Raw genomic sequence first — 16,695 nt, 5'->3', positions numbered from 1 at the left:
CAGTGGAAACATCCTCAGCTCCACCTCTGATGGTGGGTGAAGTTCTCGTCTTTACGGAGACTTTGCATGAAATCACGGTGCACAAAAACTTAACTGTGTTTGCCTGAATGGTTCGTTAACTGGAATCTGATGAACTGGATTAAAATGTGACTGTTTAGTACAGGTGTCATTGCTCCCTCTGCTGCTTTCTTGGTCATATGGTTTTACACTCGCCACACTCACGTCCTCCAAATGTTTACAACTAATTGAATGCATCAGGAGCTCGTTCATCTCTGCTGTTCGATGTTCGAGGTTTAACCCTTTATTGACGATGGGCCCGCTGACAGGCCCATTTTACAAGCGCTCTTTAAACAACGGTAACTCCGTCATCGTTTATGCTAGAGAGAAAATGTGGACGCTTACTGAAAGACGAGAAAACTTTATGGTGCATCTTTAGAAAGCACGAGCAACCGATGGTCCAATCACATGTAAGAATTGATGATGCATGGGTGTGAAGAAGTGGCAACGCCCCAAAAAAGGCCTGCAGATTTAAAAAAACTGAGTGGCTTAGGCTCAAAAACTTCATTGTACATATTTAGTATAGTTCATTTTTAGAGTTGATGTGTTACATTTTGTTTCTGTGGAATATCAGTTTCCACTTAACTATAAATCTGAAAACACAGAGTCTGTTTTTTATTTTCGTCCACTGTAAACTGTTGTTGCGTTGTCACAACAATACAGTGATGTAAAATGACTGACAGATATTTAAAGCTGGGGTTATTCTGAAAAAAGGGGCAAAAGCATGCACTTATAGTGTGATTTCTGCCCCTATTACAGCCAAAATGACCAAATACGTCCAGGCGGCCTAATGATGCTTGGTCAGTAAGAGCAGCAGATTAGAGGTGATGATGTCATCTGGTCCTCACAGCGCCCAGAAAACACGGCAACGTGTCAGAATCATTTAAATATAAAGTTCATTAAGAATCTTTCAGTGTCCTTTTCACACTTTTGCACACACACACTCACTGTGGTTTTTTTCTCTCCTTCGTGTGTGTGTGTGTGTGTGTGTGTGTGTGTGGACACCTTGTGAATAAATCTGCCTCTTGGTGGATTTGTTGGTGCTGTTTGATGTTGCATTTGTGAACATCTCCATGTGTTTGGACTGTATGTGCTTTTGTGCATTTCGCTGTGTGTGTGTGTGTGTGTGTGTGTGTGTAAAGCAGAGGTCCGAGGCTGAAGAGAGGATGACATGCGTGTGCCCAGCCTGCTAACACCGCTGACGACGCACGCTCTAACCGACCGGCCGCTCTCTCGACATGGCGGATGTTCTGGTAAAGCCCTCTGACTGTGTGTCCTCTCTGTGTCCGTCTGTCCGTGTGCCACACAAACACGTCCTCTTCTAGCAGTAATGAAGTCACATCACCATCAGCAGTGTGAGAGTTGTCCTCGCGCACCACACAATCATTTCTTTATGGACTCTGCAGCAGCAGACCAGGGAAGGTGCTGTCATGTTGTAACATGCACGAGAGCTGAAACTGGATGTAATGTGACGCTCATCTCGGACCAGAAGCACGTAAAGGGTTTTGTCTGTAATGTGTTGAGAAGAACAAGGGCACAGGCCAAGCGAGCAGCTGGGCTGTGACAGCTGGGCTGATGTTGTGATGAGCTGTGGGGATTTAGCCTCAGGGATGTGGTCAGGTTGGTTTTCCTGTGAAAGAGAGAAACTTTGACAAGTCGAGACTGGACTGATTCCAGAGATGAACAAGTTCAAGAATGTAAACACTGCTTTTAGCAGCTTTTTCCTCCTTTTCCTGCCTCGGTGGTGTGAAGAGGTCCGTGCAGTCCTCGTGGCAGGGTTAGTTGTGTGTGTGTGTGGACGCCAGGTCTGATTCATCAAGTTTCAGAGAGAAACCAAGAACCCCTGTGTGTCACAATACCTCTGATTCTGCTTCCTGCCCCCCACCCTTCGTCTCTTCCTCCTTTACGGGAGTGAAGGCGTGCTGATTGATGGAGGCGTCGTGGCTGTTAGCGAGCGGCTGAAAGGAAGGAGAAAGAAGGACTAGTTTGTCGATCATTCGCCGCTGAATCGTCCCGTCTCTGGTGAGTTGTGTGGCTGAATGCTTTCTGTGTGCTTTAGCGTGCTGCCGTGGGCACTCCTGTCACCTTAAAGACGATGGATGCAGGTACGGCGTGAGTCACGCCATGCTGTCGATACTGTTGATTATCGACCGAACTGAAGGTTCATATCTAAGATTTGAAAAATGATTTCTGATCTGTGGGTGTTCGAGGAAAGGCAAAGGTCTTTAGTGGAAAATGCATCATGGTCAACTGTATTTCTCAGTTCCTGAAAAGCTGAACAGTCTGGGAAATGCTGATTTTCATGTGTTGGCTTGTAAACAACAATGAAAGGGCCCAGCAGACTTTCAAGTTGAATATTTGAAAGCTGCAGAGGCGGCAGACATTCTGTATTTAAATAAGAAGTACAGATAGTAGTTTTGAAAATACTCCAGTAAATGTCGAAGTACTAAATAAACTCTTTGAAGAAGTACAGAGTAAGAAATGAAAGAGTAGCTCCCTGGAGGACGTCTGACAGCTGCGCACACATAACTCAACCTTGTGGTATAAAAATGAGAATATAAACCTACTTGAGATGAATTTTCATTGCAATAAATGCAGTCAGCCTGAATCACTGAAGCAGAACATGAGCAGCTGCCTACATGTTGGCGCCGGGAGCGGGCCAACAATAACCTGAACTATGCTCAATACAAATCTGCCCCAACTGTAAAGAGCAGTAAATTATCTCATTTTGATTATAAAGCATGTTCTGCTAGAATAAAGATGTAAAATTGTGGAGTAAGTCATAAACAGGGAAATGTTTAACACATAACTAAGAAATGCTTAATAGTTGTTTTTCAAATGTAAGCAAAGGCAGTAAGGGCTTGTGTGTGTACACGGCAGCATGAACTCGGTTGGATTTACCTGCACGTGTAAAATGTTGTCCTGTTGCTGCGCTTACAGAAACGCTGTCTCTGACTTGAAAAACTTTACTTTATGCTCCTCCCACTCCCTGCTTCTCAGCTTGATGCTGACATCTCCCCTCGGTGAGGGGTTAGGTCCGAAACAAACCACATTAACCCCTGACTTCAGTTGTGCCTCTTTCATCTCTTTTTATGCGATGTACCCCGGTGATTTATACACGAGTAGGATTGCCTCATGTGTTACAGTTTACGCTCATGTCGGTTAAAAAATAACTACTCAATTAAAGTACAGCTCCTAAAAGTTGTATATAAGTATAGTAATAAGGTATTTATACTTTATTTTTCCCACCTGTGCCGGGCTGTGGAGATTTCCATCTTAAATGTTTCCCTTCAGGTTGGTTTTATATTCTGAGTGGGGGTAATACAGGCAGGTCTTCCCTCAGAGTGTGTTTGCTCCTGAGCCTGAATGTGGTCTTTGGACCGTTAATAACACCTTAATACTATTAGTGGTACCCGTCTGAGGACCCTGAGGAAGAGCACTGAAGCCGCTGCTTTTGTTGGGCTCCCATTTAGTTCTGTATATGATTTTTTAAATCTCTAATATATATATGAGTAATAATCCATGTTAAAATCAGTCACTACAATAGAATTGAATGGCCCTTTATTGTCATTGTACATGTACAACAGTATGGTGGCTACTCCATGCTGACTGAGCAGCAGTAAAAATCATAGAAATAGTAAATAAATCAGGAGTAAACAGGAAAGTAGTGTTAACAGTCCGAATGGCCCGGGGAAGAAGCTGTTAGTGAGTCTGGAGGAATAGTGACCCTCTGTGCAGCCTGTCTGACCCCTGAGTACCAAACACCAGGCAGGAGGAGAGCCTGAAGGCCAGCAGCAGCTCCTGCTCCAGGTTATTCTAAGTGCAGCCGCTGCTGGGCCTTCTTTACCAGGTGGTGGTGTTGTGGGTCCGGGTGAGCTTAGCGGGGTGGCCTCAAACAGAGCAAAAAAGACGTTGAGCTACAGCCAACAAAGGAGCCACCCCTACCCATGAAGCCAGATAACACACACCAATGAGTTAAACTGCAGGAATGTCTTAAAGACATAAAGACCTGGATGGCCGCTAACTTTCTGCTTCTTCATTCAGATCAAACTGAGGTTATTGTACTCGGCCCTGAAAAGCTTAGAAATATGGTATCTAACCAGATTCTTACTCTGGATGGCATTACCTTGGCCTCCAGTAACACTGTGAGGAACCTTGGAGTCATTTTTGACCAGGACATGTCCTTCAACGCACATATTAAACAAATATGTAAGACTGCTTTCTTCCATTTGTGCATTTGTGTATTTATTACTTGTAAGCTTGACTACTGTCATTCATTATTATCGGAATGTCCTAAATATTGGCTTTTCTTCATTGGCTCTATAAAGCACCTTGAGGTGACTATTGTTGTGATTTGCTGCTAAAAAACTAAAACTGAATTGTAAAGATTAGAGCTGCTGCTCCTACTGAGAGAGTGTGCCGAAGTCTCCTGTGTGTTTCAAGTCCAGCTGGGAGGAGATCCCAGTGTGTCCAGGTAAAAACATGCATACAGACTGTCTTTTACTTCTTTCTGTAGCTGCTGCAGAAAGTGTTTGTTTCTTAAACTCTAAGTGTTTTATAGGATTCTGTCTGTTTGTTTCTTGGCCTGAAGCCCTTTCAGTCAATGCTAACATCCTTGTAGCCTTAAAATGGGCGTGTGGCAGCCTGCTTGGTTACGCTGTGTGTGTGCGCGCTCTGAGTGCACGTGCACGAGCATAAACGTGTGTATATTTCAAAATACTTCTCCTAATAAGGACAGGGGCTGAATCTTGAGTCTGATGCAGTTTGTTGAAGCTGAAAAACCTCAAATGTGTCACCTCAGAACGGTTCGGCTGATTTAGACACCGCTGACTGCGTTCGAGTGTGAGTGCTCGAAAAGGAAACTAAGCCTGTGTGTCCAACATGTCGGTACAGCTCCTTTCCTTTCTGCCCCAGGCTCAAGTCCACCGGTGCTGTCAGCCTGGTGTCATGATGAAACATAGAACTGTTCACACTCTACAGTCACCATGACTCAAACATTTATTCCCCTTTTCTGCATTTATGTCTTTCATTGTATCACACTCCATGTCTTCATGTCCTTATAGCTCCATGTGTCCTTTGTCCACATGTCTGCTGTTTAAAAAACACAGTTTGAAAACAGAACAACACTAATCTGTTTTTGTCATTAGGACCTCTCCCTAACACACACATGCAGAGTGCTGCTGCTGATCAGATGGTGAAATTATGAAGCGCTAATCTCTCAGATTAATATTTGAAATTTACTTAATTATGTAAACACAGCTCTGTGCGTGTGTGTGTGCGTGTGTTTGTGTACATGTGTGCGTGTGTGTGTGTTTTTGTGCATGTGTGTGTGTGTGCCTGCGTCTGTGTTTGTGTGCGTGTTTGGAGCTGCTCAGTGCTGTCAGTCTCCTGCATGGTCTAGGAGATGTTGTCCAACAGGGATGACAGCTTAGCCACCATTCTCCTGTCACTCTCCACCTTCACTGGGTCCAGACTACAGCAGGGCAATATGGCCAAAAATATTTATCACAATATATATTTGAAAATTTGCGATAACGATATTACTGACGATATAATTGATGCGAGACAAAATACAATTCCACAACTTTACTAGCGCAAAAACCCATCCATTTATTTTCACTTAATCAAGCAGCTGTTTTTATGTGCATTAAAGCTATATAAAAATTGAACAGTGCAAATGGTAAATGGTAAATGGCCTGTATTTATATAGCACTTTACTAGTCCCTAAGGACCCCAAAGCGCTTTACATATCCAGTCATCCACCCATTCACACACACATTCACACACTGGTGATGGCAAGCTACATTGTAGCCACAGCCACCCTGGGGCGCACTGACAGAGGCGAGGCTGCCGGACACTGGCGCCACCGGGCCCTCTGACCAAATGCAAATTCCTTGCTGAAGGTTTAACCAAAAGGCATTTCCAGTAGAAATGGGCTGACATATCCTGAGCATAACCATGTATAATATCCACCGAAGTTAAAAAGAGGTGCTTTGTGGAAGGGCCGATGGCGCGTCCACAAAGCAGCTCTTTCGATATGGCAACCTCGCTTCTGTCAGTCTGCCCCAGGGCAGCTGTGGCTACACCTGTAGCTGCCTCCACCAGTGTGTGAATGTGAGAGTGAATGAATAGTGGAATTGTAAAGTGCTTTGGGTGCCTAGAAAAGCGCTATATAAATGCAATCCATTATTATTATTATTATTATTATTATTAAACTGCAGTGTGCAAGAAGAAGAGCTGTACGTTTGAATTTTTTCAGAAATCTCTCAGTCAGAACATGCAATATCATGTTTAGGTAACTAGCAAAACTAGCGAGCTAACCACTAACTTCCTGCTAACTTCTAACTCCGTTAAATGTAATAAATCCTGTTTTCATGGATGCCTGGATGTTAAACTTAACTGTTACACCTGGTAAAGCAGCAACGCTGATCATTTTGTTACAGATGAAAGAATTTAGACAGTTTTTAACTCTCAGTGATGCCGCAGTGTTCATTTGACTTTGGGACCTGAAGAATACAGAGTTTAGGACCCAGATTGCTTCCAGATTTACGAGCACCTTAGTCCGACAAATACGGCAATAACGACGGCCGCTTGCATGTTCTACAAAAAAATTTGCTTTGGTGTGTATCTGACGGACAAACACCAAACCAGTTCCACATCACTGAAGTTGCACCATTTTTACAAACCAGTTCTGGTTCATCTGTTTCATTAAATGATCCACTTTCCCCTTTCTCATTCTCCGTTGCCACCATGCTTTTTCGGCCATGTGCGTATGAAAACAAAGGCACTGCGCATGCGTGTTTTACTCATATTCTATCGCGATATTTTATTTTGTTATCGTTGCCCAATATTATACTGGTATTACCGGGAACGGTATGATATGGCCCAGCCCTAGTCCAGAGGGCATCCTAGAACAGAGCTGGACCTCCGGATCAGCCTGTTCAGTTCTCTTCCCCAGCACAGATGCTGCTGCCCTAGCAGACCGCACCTTAAAAGATGGCTGAGGCCACCACAGAGTCATAGAAGGTCTTCAGGAGTGGGCCCTTCACTCCAAACGACCTGAGTCTCCGCAGCAGGTACAGCCTGCTCTGCCCTTCCTGTAGAGGGCGTCTGAATTATGAGTCCAGTCCAGTTTATTGTTCAGATGAACACCAAGCTACCTGTAGCTGTCCACAGCCTTGATGTCCATACCTTGGATGTTCAGTGGTTGCAGTGGAGGATGTTTGTGCCTGCAGAAGTCTACCACCAGCTCCTTGGTTTTATTAGTGTTGATCTGGAGGCAGTTCAGCTTGCACCAGTCCACAAAGTCTTGGGTCAGTTCTCTGTACTCCCTGTCGTCCTCATCAGTGATGAGGCCGACTATTGCAGAGTCATCAGAGAACTTGTGCAGGAAGCACTGGGTGGAGTTGTGGGAGACGTCTGCAGTGTAGAAGAGGAACGGAGCCAGAACCGTTCCCTGTGGGGCCTGTACTGCAGACGACCCTCTCCGACACACAGCCCTGAGTTCTCACATACTGTGGTCGGTCAGTGAGGTAGCCCAAAATCCAGGTAGTGAGGTGATGCTCCACTCCTGAGTTCTCCAGGTTGTCCTTCAGGACTGTGGGAAGAATGGTGTTAAAGGCACTGGAGAAATCAAAGAACATGATTCTCAGAGTGCTCCCAGCGGTCTCCAGGTGAGAGAGGGAAGGATGCACGAGGTGAATGACGGCATCGTCCACTCCAATGCCTGGTAGGCAGACTGAAGTGGGTCCAGTATTGGAGAAATCCGATCGTTCAGACCCACAGAAATGATTTAAATCATCATGTCAGTAAACTGTCATGAATGTTACTGCAGCTGTGATTCTCCTCCAGATTATCTCAGAGTAATGCGAATTTCCATTCCATCCATCTCCAGACGCTCATCCAAACGGGAGCCTCCAGCCGCCCCCCCCCCCCCCCCCCCCCCCCCCCCGCGAGGGGAGAGGCGGGGGCAGGTGGCTTTTCTGTCTAACACAGAGAGACAGATAATCATTCACACTAACACCTCGAGCTGAATCACAGAGTAACCCTAACATGCATGTTGAACCGTGGGAGCCCAAAGTGGCACAGAAAAAACCCACAGTCACTTTTAACTTTTATTTTGGGGGAAGAAAAACTCTAAAGCAGAGATATTCTTCAACTGTGAGAAATAAAAACATGACTCACACACACACAAGTGTGTGTCACATGTTGGGTCTCTTTCACTTCCTCTTGCTCTTCCTCTCTTCTATTCACGCCCTTTATTTTGTAAAACCCTGGTTTCTGTTTCCTCTTTTGTTTTTGTCTCTCCTCCTTTTTGATGTTACTTTGACTCTTTCCTGCTTTTTTCTCTCTTTCTCCCAAACAGTGAGTGTATTTCTCTTCCTCTAATCAGCGTGTCTTTTTCCCGTCTCTCATATTGTGGTTCTGATTTTTGATTTTTACTTGTTCAGTGTTGTTTCAGCTGCCTGCAGCCTTCAGAAGGCTGCAGGCACCAACTTTTTATTGTTGGTGTCGGACTCACAGTAATAATGAATGACCAGTCGTGCATCTGTTTCGGTGCATGCAGTGAATACACATTTGTTTACTGCATAATAGATTTATGAAGTAGGAAACATCCTCGATCTTTCCCGATCATCCCACTCAAATATTTCAGATTTAGGACTGGCTGTGCAAAACAGCCAGAACGATTTAACCTGAGCAGAGCTGGGAGGATGCTTCATAAGGCCAAACAACCAGTGTAGTTCACTTCCTGTCAGCTCTGTGAGGATCTTCAGGAACAGTTTTCCAGGCTCCTTGAAGGACATTCAAAGCTCTTCTTTGGATGTTTTGTTCCCTGTCAGGATGATCCCACGCTGCTTCAGTCATGCTGAGGTCTGGCTCTGTTCCCCCGTGTGTTTCTATCCAGCTGTGCCTTCACTGTGGTTGGATCATTGTCATGCTGAAACATGAAGCTGATGTTTCCAGATGCTGCTGCACGGTGGATCACACTCATCAGTTTATCAAAGATCCATCTCTCCATCAGACCTGTTCCTCTGATTTCTGAGTTCTTGTGCAATTTCCATACCTCAGCCTTTCCTTGTGTTTCCCTTCATTATGGCTTCCTGATGCTGCCCTTCCACTCAGACCATTTCTGATGAGGTTTCAGTGGAAAGTAGATGATCATCGCTCAGTGTCCTGTGTCAGGTCTTTGCTGGACTTGTTCTTCTTTCTTCAGTTTTCACCTTCCCTGCTGTTTGGGAGTCACCTTTGGTGCAAAAACACTATTTTATTTCAGACTTTGTCATCGTTGGTATTTTTCACAGATTCGACTAAAGAAACCAGCTGCTGGTAACAAAAAGTCAAAGTCTTTGCTAAGGTGTCTGCTGTGTACATCCTTGAGTTAGAAGACTTTTTATGCTTTAGTGCTTCATACGTCAGAGTTCAGGGGTTAAAAACACTCCCGTGAAAAGGGTCAGGTACAGGGACTGAACAAAAACAAAAAAAGCAGCCGATGTCCAAAGAAGAAGAGCTTCAGAAAGCTGGAGAACTGTTGCTCAAAAGCATTTTTTTTTTTTTTTTTTTTTTGTCTGTCCCGTTTGGCTCTTTTGCCATCAGAATTGTTGTCTAAAGGCAAAGAAAGATGCCCAACGGATTTACTTTACCAAATTGACCATCCCAGCCTTGCCGTAATGGTCCATTTGATTCACCTTTTATTGTTTATTTTATTTTCACTTACTGAATACGGGACAGACTTGACTGGGGGAAAGAAGGGGAGAAAGAAAGAGGGAAAGAGAAACAGCTGAGAAGAGGGACGGGGGAGAAGGGCAAAAAACAAAAACCAACAGAACGGGCAGAGAAAAAAAAATGCATATATCAATCACCTGGGTCACCTGCTGAGAAAGAAAGAAGAAAACAAGCAGAAGAGAACAAGAGTAATAGAATAAACAACATCACAATGATATATGGGAATATGACAGTAAATACTAAATATTAAACATTATTGTGCAGCACATAAGATCAACAGAACACAGTGTGCTTTGAGGTAGGAGCCAAAAAGGGTGTAGTTTGTGGGTGTGATCACCCGTGTGTACACCTGTGAGCATGGACGCGCTTGTTTTTTGTTTTTTAAAAGGTTCCTTCATGTAATGATCTGCTAGAGGGTGTGGGGGGGCCACAGCCCCGTCCTCCAGGGCATGAAGCAGGTATGGAGGAGATCAAAACTCCAGACATCCAGAGGCCCCCAGAACACAAGAGACCAAGGAAGACCAACAGAGGGGCAGCCGCGCCACTGTCCCAGAAAGAGCTGAGGAGAGTCCCAGATGAGGACTCACTCAGCAGCCGCGGAGCAGAAGCCAGGGGGGGTTGCAGTGACGCGCCCGTGAGCTCCGCCGGCAGCCAGCCGTGCCTGAGTGACCGAGCCCCAGGCCGAGAGGCCGGGGGCACCCCACCTCCGAAGTGGCCCGAGCGAGCCCCAGGCTCCAGGCCCCGATAAGCGGCCGCCAAGGAGTGAGCCGGTGTGTACCTGGACGCCCATCCCCAGACGCCCATCCCCAAATGACAACAGTCCCCACAAGGCGCTTTATATTGTAAGGCAGACCCTACAGTAACACATACTGAGAAAAAAACAACAATCATATGACCCCCTATGAGCAAGCACTTTGGTGACAGTGGGAAGGAAAAACTCTGCCTCCCATTCCAATTTTAAATACTCTAGGAACAACAAGTAGGCCTGCAGAGCGAGAGCCAAGTGCTCTAATAGGGTGATATGGTACTACAAGGTCATTGAGATAAGATGGGGCCTGATTATTTAAGACCTTGTATGTGAGGAGCAGGATTTTGAATTCAATTCTGGATTTAACATGAAGCCAATGAAGGGAAGCCAAAACAGGAGAAATATGCTCTCTCTTTCTAGTCCCTGTCAGGACCAGTGTTGCCAACTTAGCGACTTTGTCACTATATTTAGCGAGTTTTCAGACCCCTTAGCGACCTTTTTTCTAAAAAAAAGTCGCTAAAAAAAGACGTGAAAGCCCATATTGCTTTTACTCTCAACAAGCAGCGGGTGCTGTAACGCAGTCAGTTCTTCTTTTACTCTTTTACTCTTATGCTGTTTTGTGGATCACAAGGTTTAAAACTACTTATAAACACACACACACAAAGTAACTCCACCAGAGTGCCTATTTCGGGTCACTTTTGCCAGTCCAAGCCCGGGTAAAGGAGCAGGATTGGAAATGTGACATTAAACAAAACAATAATTGCTAAAAGAAATTTAATTTGTAGTTCTAAATAAACTCTAAATGCATTTAGGACGTTTTTTACTCACTTTATGTCTCTTCCACGATGTTATTTGTCTCTCCAACAACATAGGGTACAATTAGATTAGTATGATCAATTATGCAAATTAGGCGATGACATCATTTAGCGACTTCTAGCAACTTTTAGGACAACCAATAGCGATTTTCCTTACTGAGGAGTTGGCAACACTGGTCAGGACTCTTGCTGCAGCATTTTGGATTAGCTGAAGGCTTTTCAGGGAGTTTTTAGGACTTCCTGATAATAATGAATTACAGTCGTCCAGCCTGGAAGTAATAAATGCATGAACTAGTTTTTCAGCGTCACACTGAGACAGGATATTTCTAATTTTAGAGATGTTGCGCAAATGGAAGAACGCAGTCTTACATATTTGTTTAATATGTGCATTGAAGGACATAGTCAAAAATGACTCCAAGGTTCCTCACAGTGTTACTGGAGGCCAAGGTAATGCCATCCAGAGTAAGAATCTGGTTAGATACCATATTTCTAAGATTTTCACGGTCGAGTACAATAACCTCAGTTTGATCTGAATTAAGAAGCAGAAAGTTAGCGGCCATCCAGGTCTTTATGTCTTTAAGACACTCCTGCAGTTTAACTAATTGGTGTGTGTTATCTGGCTTCATGGACAGATAGAGCTGGGTGTCATCTGCATAGCAGTGTAAATGTATGCTATGTCTTCTAATGATGCTGCCTAAGGGAAGCATGTATAATGTAAACAGAATTGGTCCTAGCACTGAACCCTGTGGAACTCCATAATTAACCTCAGTGTGTGAAGAGGACTCTCCATTTACATGCACAAACTGGAGTCTATTAGATAGATATGATACAAACCACTGCAGTGCAGTACCTGTAATACCTACAGCATGTTCTAATCGCTCTAATAGGATATTATGGTCAACAGTATCGAACGCTGCACTGAGGTCTAGCAGGACAAGCACAGAGATGAGTCCACTGTCAGAGGCCATAAGAAGATCATTTGTAACCTTCACTAAAGCTGTTTCTGTGCTGTGATGAGCTCTGAAACCTGACTGAAACTCTTCAAATGAACCATTCCTCTGCAGATGATCTGTTAACAGTTTGACAACTACTCTTTCAAGGATGTTTGATATGAAAGGAAGGTTGGAGATTGGCCTATAATTAGCTAAGACTGCTGGGTCTAGAGATGCTTTTTGAGTAAAGGTTTAACTACAGCCAGCTTGAAGGCCTGTAGTACATAGCTGATTATTAGAGATAGGCTGATCATATTTAAGATCGAAGAATTAATTAATGGCAGGACTTCTTTGAGCAGTTTTGTAGGAATGGGGTCTAAAAGACACGTTGATGGTTTGGAGGAAGTAATTATTGAAGTTAACTCAGAAAGATCAATTGGAGAAAAAGAGTCTAGCTTAACATCAATGGTACTAAGAGTAGCTGTAGATAATATTACATCTGTGGGATGATTATTGGTAATTTTTTCCTCTAATGATTACAATTTTATTTGTGAAGAAGTTCATGAAGTTTCTATGCCATATGTTAAAACAAGATCTAGAGTGTGATTAAAGTGGTGGGTGGGTTCTTTTACATATTTAGCATCTACATGGATGTTAAAATCACCCACAATAATTATTTTATCTGAGCTCAGAACTAAATCAGATAAAAAGTCTGAGAAATCAGACAGAAACTCTGTGTAAGGCCCAGGTGGACAATAGATGATAACAAGTAAGACTGGTTTCTGACTTTCACAGCTGGGGTGGACAATGTTAAGCATCAGGCTTTCAAATGAATTAAAAGTCTGTCTGGGTCTTTGGTTGATTAATAGGCTGGTGTGAAAAATTGCTGCCACACCTCTCCCTCGGCCTGTGCTTCGAGGTTTCTGGTAGTTAGAATGACTCGGGGGTGTTGATTCATTTAAACTAACATAATCATCCTGCTGCAACCAGGTTTCTGTAAGGCAGAGTAAATCGATTTGTTGATCAATTATTAAGTCATGTGCTAACAGAGACTTGGAGGAGAGAGACCTAATATTTAATAATCCACATTTCACTGTTTTACTCTTTGGTTCAGATGTGGATACTTTATTGTTCTTTCTTTGTAATTGTTTATGTTTAAGTTGTTTGTTGCTGGTTTTTAGTTTGTTTTTTGTCTGTTTGGGAGCTGACACAGTCTCTATGGAGATGGGTTTTTGGGGGGGGGGTAGCAGGAGGAGAGAAGCTGCAGAGAGGCGTGTAAGACTGCAACTCTGCTTCCTGGTCCCAACTCTGGATAGTCATATTTTGGGAGGTTTAATGAATTTGTCCATATTTCTAGAAATGAGAGCTGCTCCATCCAAAGTGGGATGGATGCCGTCTCTCCTAACAAGACCAGGTTTCCTCCAGAAGTTTTGCCAATTATCTATGAAGCCCACATTGTTTCTGGGACACCACTCAGACAGCCAGCAATTTAAGGAGAACATGCGGCTAAACATGTCACTCCTGATCTGATTGGGGAGGGGACCAGAGAAAACTACAGAGTCCGACTTTGTTTTGGCAAAGTTGCACACCGATTCAATATTGATTTTAGTGACCTCCGATTGGCGTAACCGGGTGTCATTACTGCCAACGTGAATTATGATTTTACTGTATTTACGTTTACCCTTAGCCAGCAGTTTTAAATTTCCCTCAATGTCGTCTGCTCTGCCCCCTGGAAGACAATTGACTATGGTTGCCGGTGTCTCTAGCTTCACATGTCTGAGAACAGAATCACCAATTACCAGAGTTTGACCCCCGGCGTGTGTGTCGCCGAGTGGGGAAAAACGGTTAGACACATGAACGGGTTGGTGGTGTACCTGGGGCTTCTGTTTAGGACTATGCTTCCTCCTCACCGTGACCCAGCCGCCCTCTTTCCCCAGCTGCTTGGGATCTGCCGGGGAACAGCTAGCGGGGCCTACGCTATCTTCGGCTGCACCAGCTACAGGGGCCTGGCTAGCTACGGGTGAATGAAGGGTGCGAAGCTGAGTCTCCAATTCAGTAATCCTGGCCTCCAGAGCTGCAAATATGCTACATTTGTTACAGATTTCATTACTGCTAAAGGAGGCTGAGGAGTAACCAAACATCTGACACAATGAGCAGGAAAGTGAAGGGGGGACAGGTGAAGTAGCCATGGTGCTAACGAGTCGGCTGCGAGCTAAGCTAAGCTATTGAAACAGTAAAGACACAGTGAGTGAATACTTTGGCTATAAGTTAGGGAGTGAGTGCACAGAGAGTGTGCTTCGGATGAAGCATGTGAAGATTATACTATGAAAGAAGAAGGTATCTAAGTTTTTAATTAAATTGCTAAGCAGGTAAGCTACTCAAAAACATCACTGTGTTTGAGCAGTAACAGGAAGTGATACTCTACCGCAGAGAGCGCGAACACCAATTGTTAATATCGGCGCAATATGGTGCAAATGGAAAAGAATGTGTCACTGTTTGTTTACAGGTGCAAGCTCGCTGTCATTACTGTAAACAAAGGTTATTGGGAAGGGAGATTTTAAGCTCAAGTTTCGTCCTGTGACCTGAGCAGGAAGCAGCGTCATTTCTCTGAGTCGTCACATCCTGACTGAGCCCAAGATCATCAGCTGAAGCAGCTTTAAACTCAAACGGTTAACTGTCTCTTCCCAGCTTTTTCAAGTGGTCTCAGTCACTATAGTACCTGTGCAGGTAGGCCAAACCGAGTGCGTTCTAATAGACCAATATGCTTAGGAAGGTATCGAACTGAGACATGTGACAGGAAGTATCTGGTGTTCCAGTTATCCAAATACTAAGGAAAGGAGCTTCAGTACTTCCTTTAGCATAGGGTACATGCTAATATTACTGTGTTATTGTGCCACGTGCGTTTATGCATTCATGGCTTCTGTGGGTGGGGCTAACTTGTACTGACTGAGTGTGAGCTCTGAGTGTCAGGACAAGGCCAAAGACTGAGCATCCAAGTGCAGATCATGCTTTCCTTCTGATAATAAACAGTCCGGGTAGCAACTATCACAAACACAACAGCCATGACTTTTTTCTCTTAGATTTTGTTCAATTTGCAGTAAATTGTGTGTCACAGAGTTTTTAATTCACAGTTGGGCGACTGAGTGAAATATTATCCTCCTGAAAGTGAAACTCTTGGAAATACGTTTGCGAGTGTTTACGAGTGTCTTCATGCGGCTGCAGACGTTGAATGTTCCTTCTTCTGTAAAACTCCAGCCTTTGTAATGAAGGATAGTTTTGTTGTGAAGCACAAATTAATGTAATAATAATAATAATAATAATGGATTGCATTTATAACTTATGTCTAAAAATGTATCATTTCATACATCTGTTAAAACACTCGACTCCAGATACATGACGCGCAGCTGGAAACACTTCCCGCAAGACGAGCTTCCCGAGATTCACAGAATTTACAGAAAATGTTACATTTATGTGATTTATATCGTTATCGGGATGATAGAATTCTTATATCGGGATATGAGATTTTGGTCATATCGCACAGCCCTAACAGTTACCGTTTAAAAAAGGTGGTATTCAAATTACAGTTACTTTGTTTAAATAAAGGGATTACACAGCGGTTTCATATATTAGGCTGTCCCCTCTCTGTTTTTGGTATTTACACGCTGGTGGAAACCCAAGGAAAACACACATTAAGAGGCTCAAATGTCTGTGTCTCAATCTCGCGTCTCATAATGACATGAAGAAATATTTTTAAAAATGTTTAATATGAAGGCAATAGGCAGAGTGTTACATGTAGGGCTGCCACGATTACGTCGACTATCAAAATCGTCGACGACTAATTTAATAGTCGACGCGTCATTTGAAGCTTTGCAAGATCCCAAAAGACGCAGGAATAAGTAGTAGGATTTAAGAGTGTAATAACGGACTGAAACAGAAGATGCCAGCACTGCATGTACAAGGATGCCAGCTGCCGTTAAACCCCGAAGAAGAAGACTGTGTCCCAGAATTCATAGCGCAGCCCAGCTCAGTTGTCAACAATGGCGGCAGCTAGTTAGTTTTAATGTTACTCTTATTATTCTTTCTGGGTCACAAAATAAACTTTTAACATATTTTCAGGCGAGAATGTAGCTGTGGAAACCTCAAATATCTGCTCAGTTTATCAAGACACCGCATATTTTCAAAAGCGCTCCGACGTTTTATTTGTTTCTGAGTAAATCGGTTTGGCTGAGATTAAAGTTATAGTTTTTACACAGCTGAATAAACGTCAAGCAGACAACTGATCATCAGAAGTGTGAGATGCTCAAGAATTTACTCCGGTGAGTTTATTAAACTCCACCGAAACAATCTGCAAATTTCATTTAAATTTAATAAACTATCATCTTGTCTTTATTTTTAGTTAGCACATACCTGAAACACTGAA

The 16,695-nt window shown here is 43.6% G+C and overlaps 1 protein-coding gene across 5 annotated transcripts in view; it reads left to right on the top strand.

Moving 5' to 3' along the window:
* LOC147305428 (regulator of G protein signaling 17-like) overlaps nucleotides 1-16,695 on the top strand; it is a 44,514-nt gene that overhangs the window by 18,532 nt on the left and 9,287 nt on the right. Inside the window, exon 2 of one of the 5 annotated variants that reach the window (XM_086278598.1) lies at nucleotides 1,203-1,310. The exons of 2 other annotated variants lie outside the window; for them this stretch is intronic. In XM_086278598.1, coding sequence (XP_086134724.1) covers nucleotides 1,296-1,310 — 15 coding nt within the window. In that variant the 5' untranslated portion in view covers nucleotides 1,203-1,295. Of the gene's footprint in view, nucleotides 1-1,199; nucleotides 1,311-1,353; nucleotides 2,080-16,695 lie in introns of those variants that run through there. 2 more of the 5 variants (XM_086278597.1, XM_086278600.1) reach the window with 2 other exon arrangements.

The sequence above is a fragment of the Aulonocara sp. 'chitande type north' Nkhata Bay genome, linkage group LG20, assembly GCF_057382095.1.
Source record: "Aulonocara sp. 'chitande type north' Nkhata Bay isolate Kocher_YH1m ecotype deep benthic linkage group LG20, A_spYH_male_GT1.1, whole genome shotgun sequence".
In the NCBI taxonomy this organism is placed as follows: Eukaryota; Metazoa; Chordata; class Actinopteri; order Cichliformes; family Cichlidae; genus Aulonocara; species Aulonocara sp. 'chitande type north' Nkhata Bay.
The sequence above is the reverse complement of the archived record's forward strand: the minus strand, read 5'-3'. Positions and strand labels throughout refer to the sequence as shown.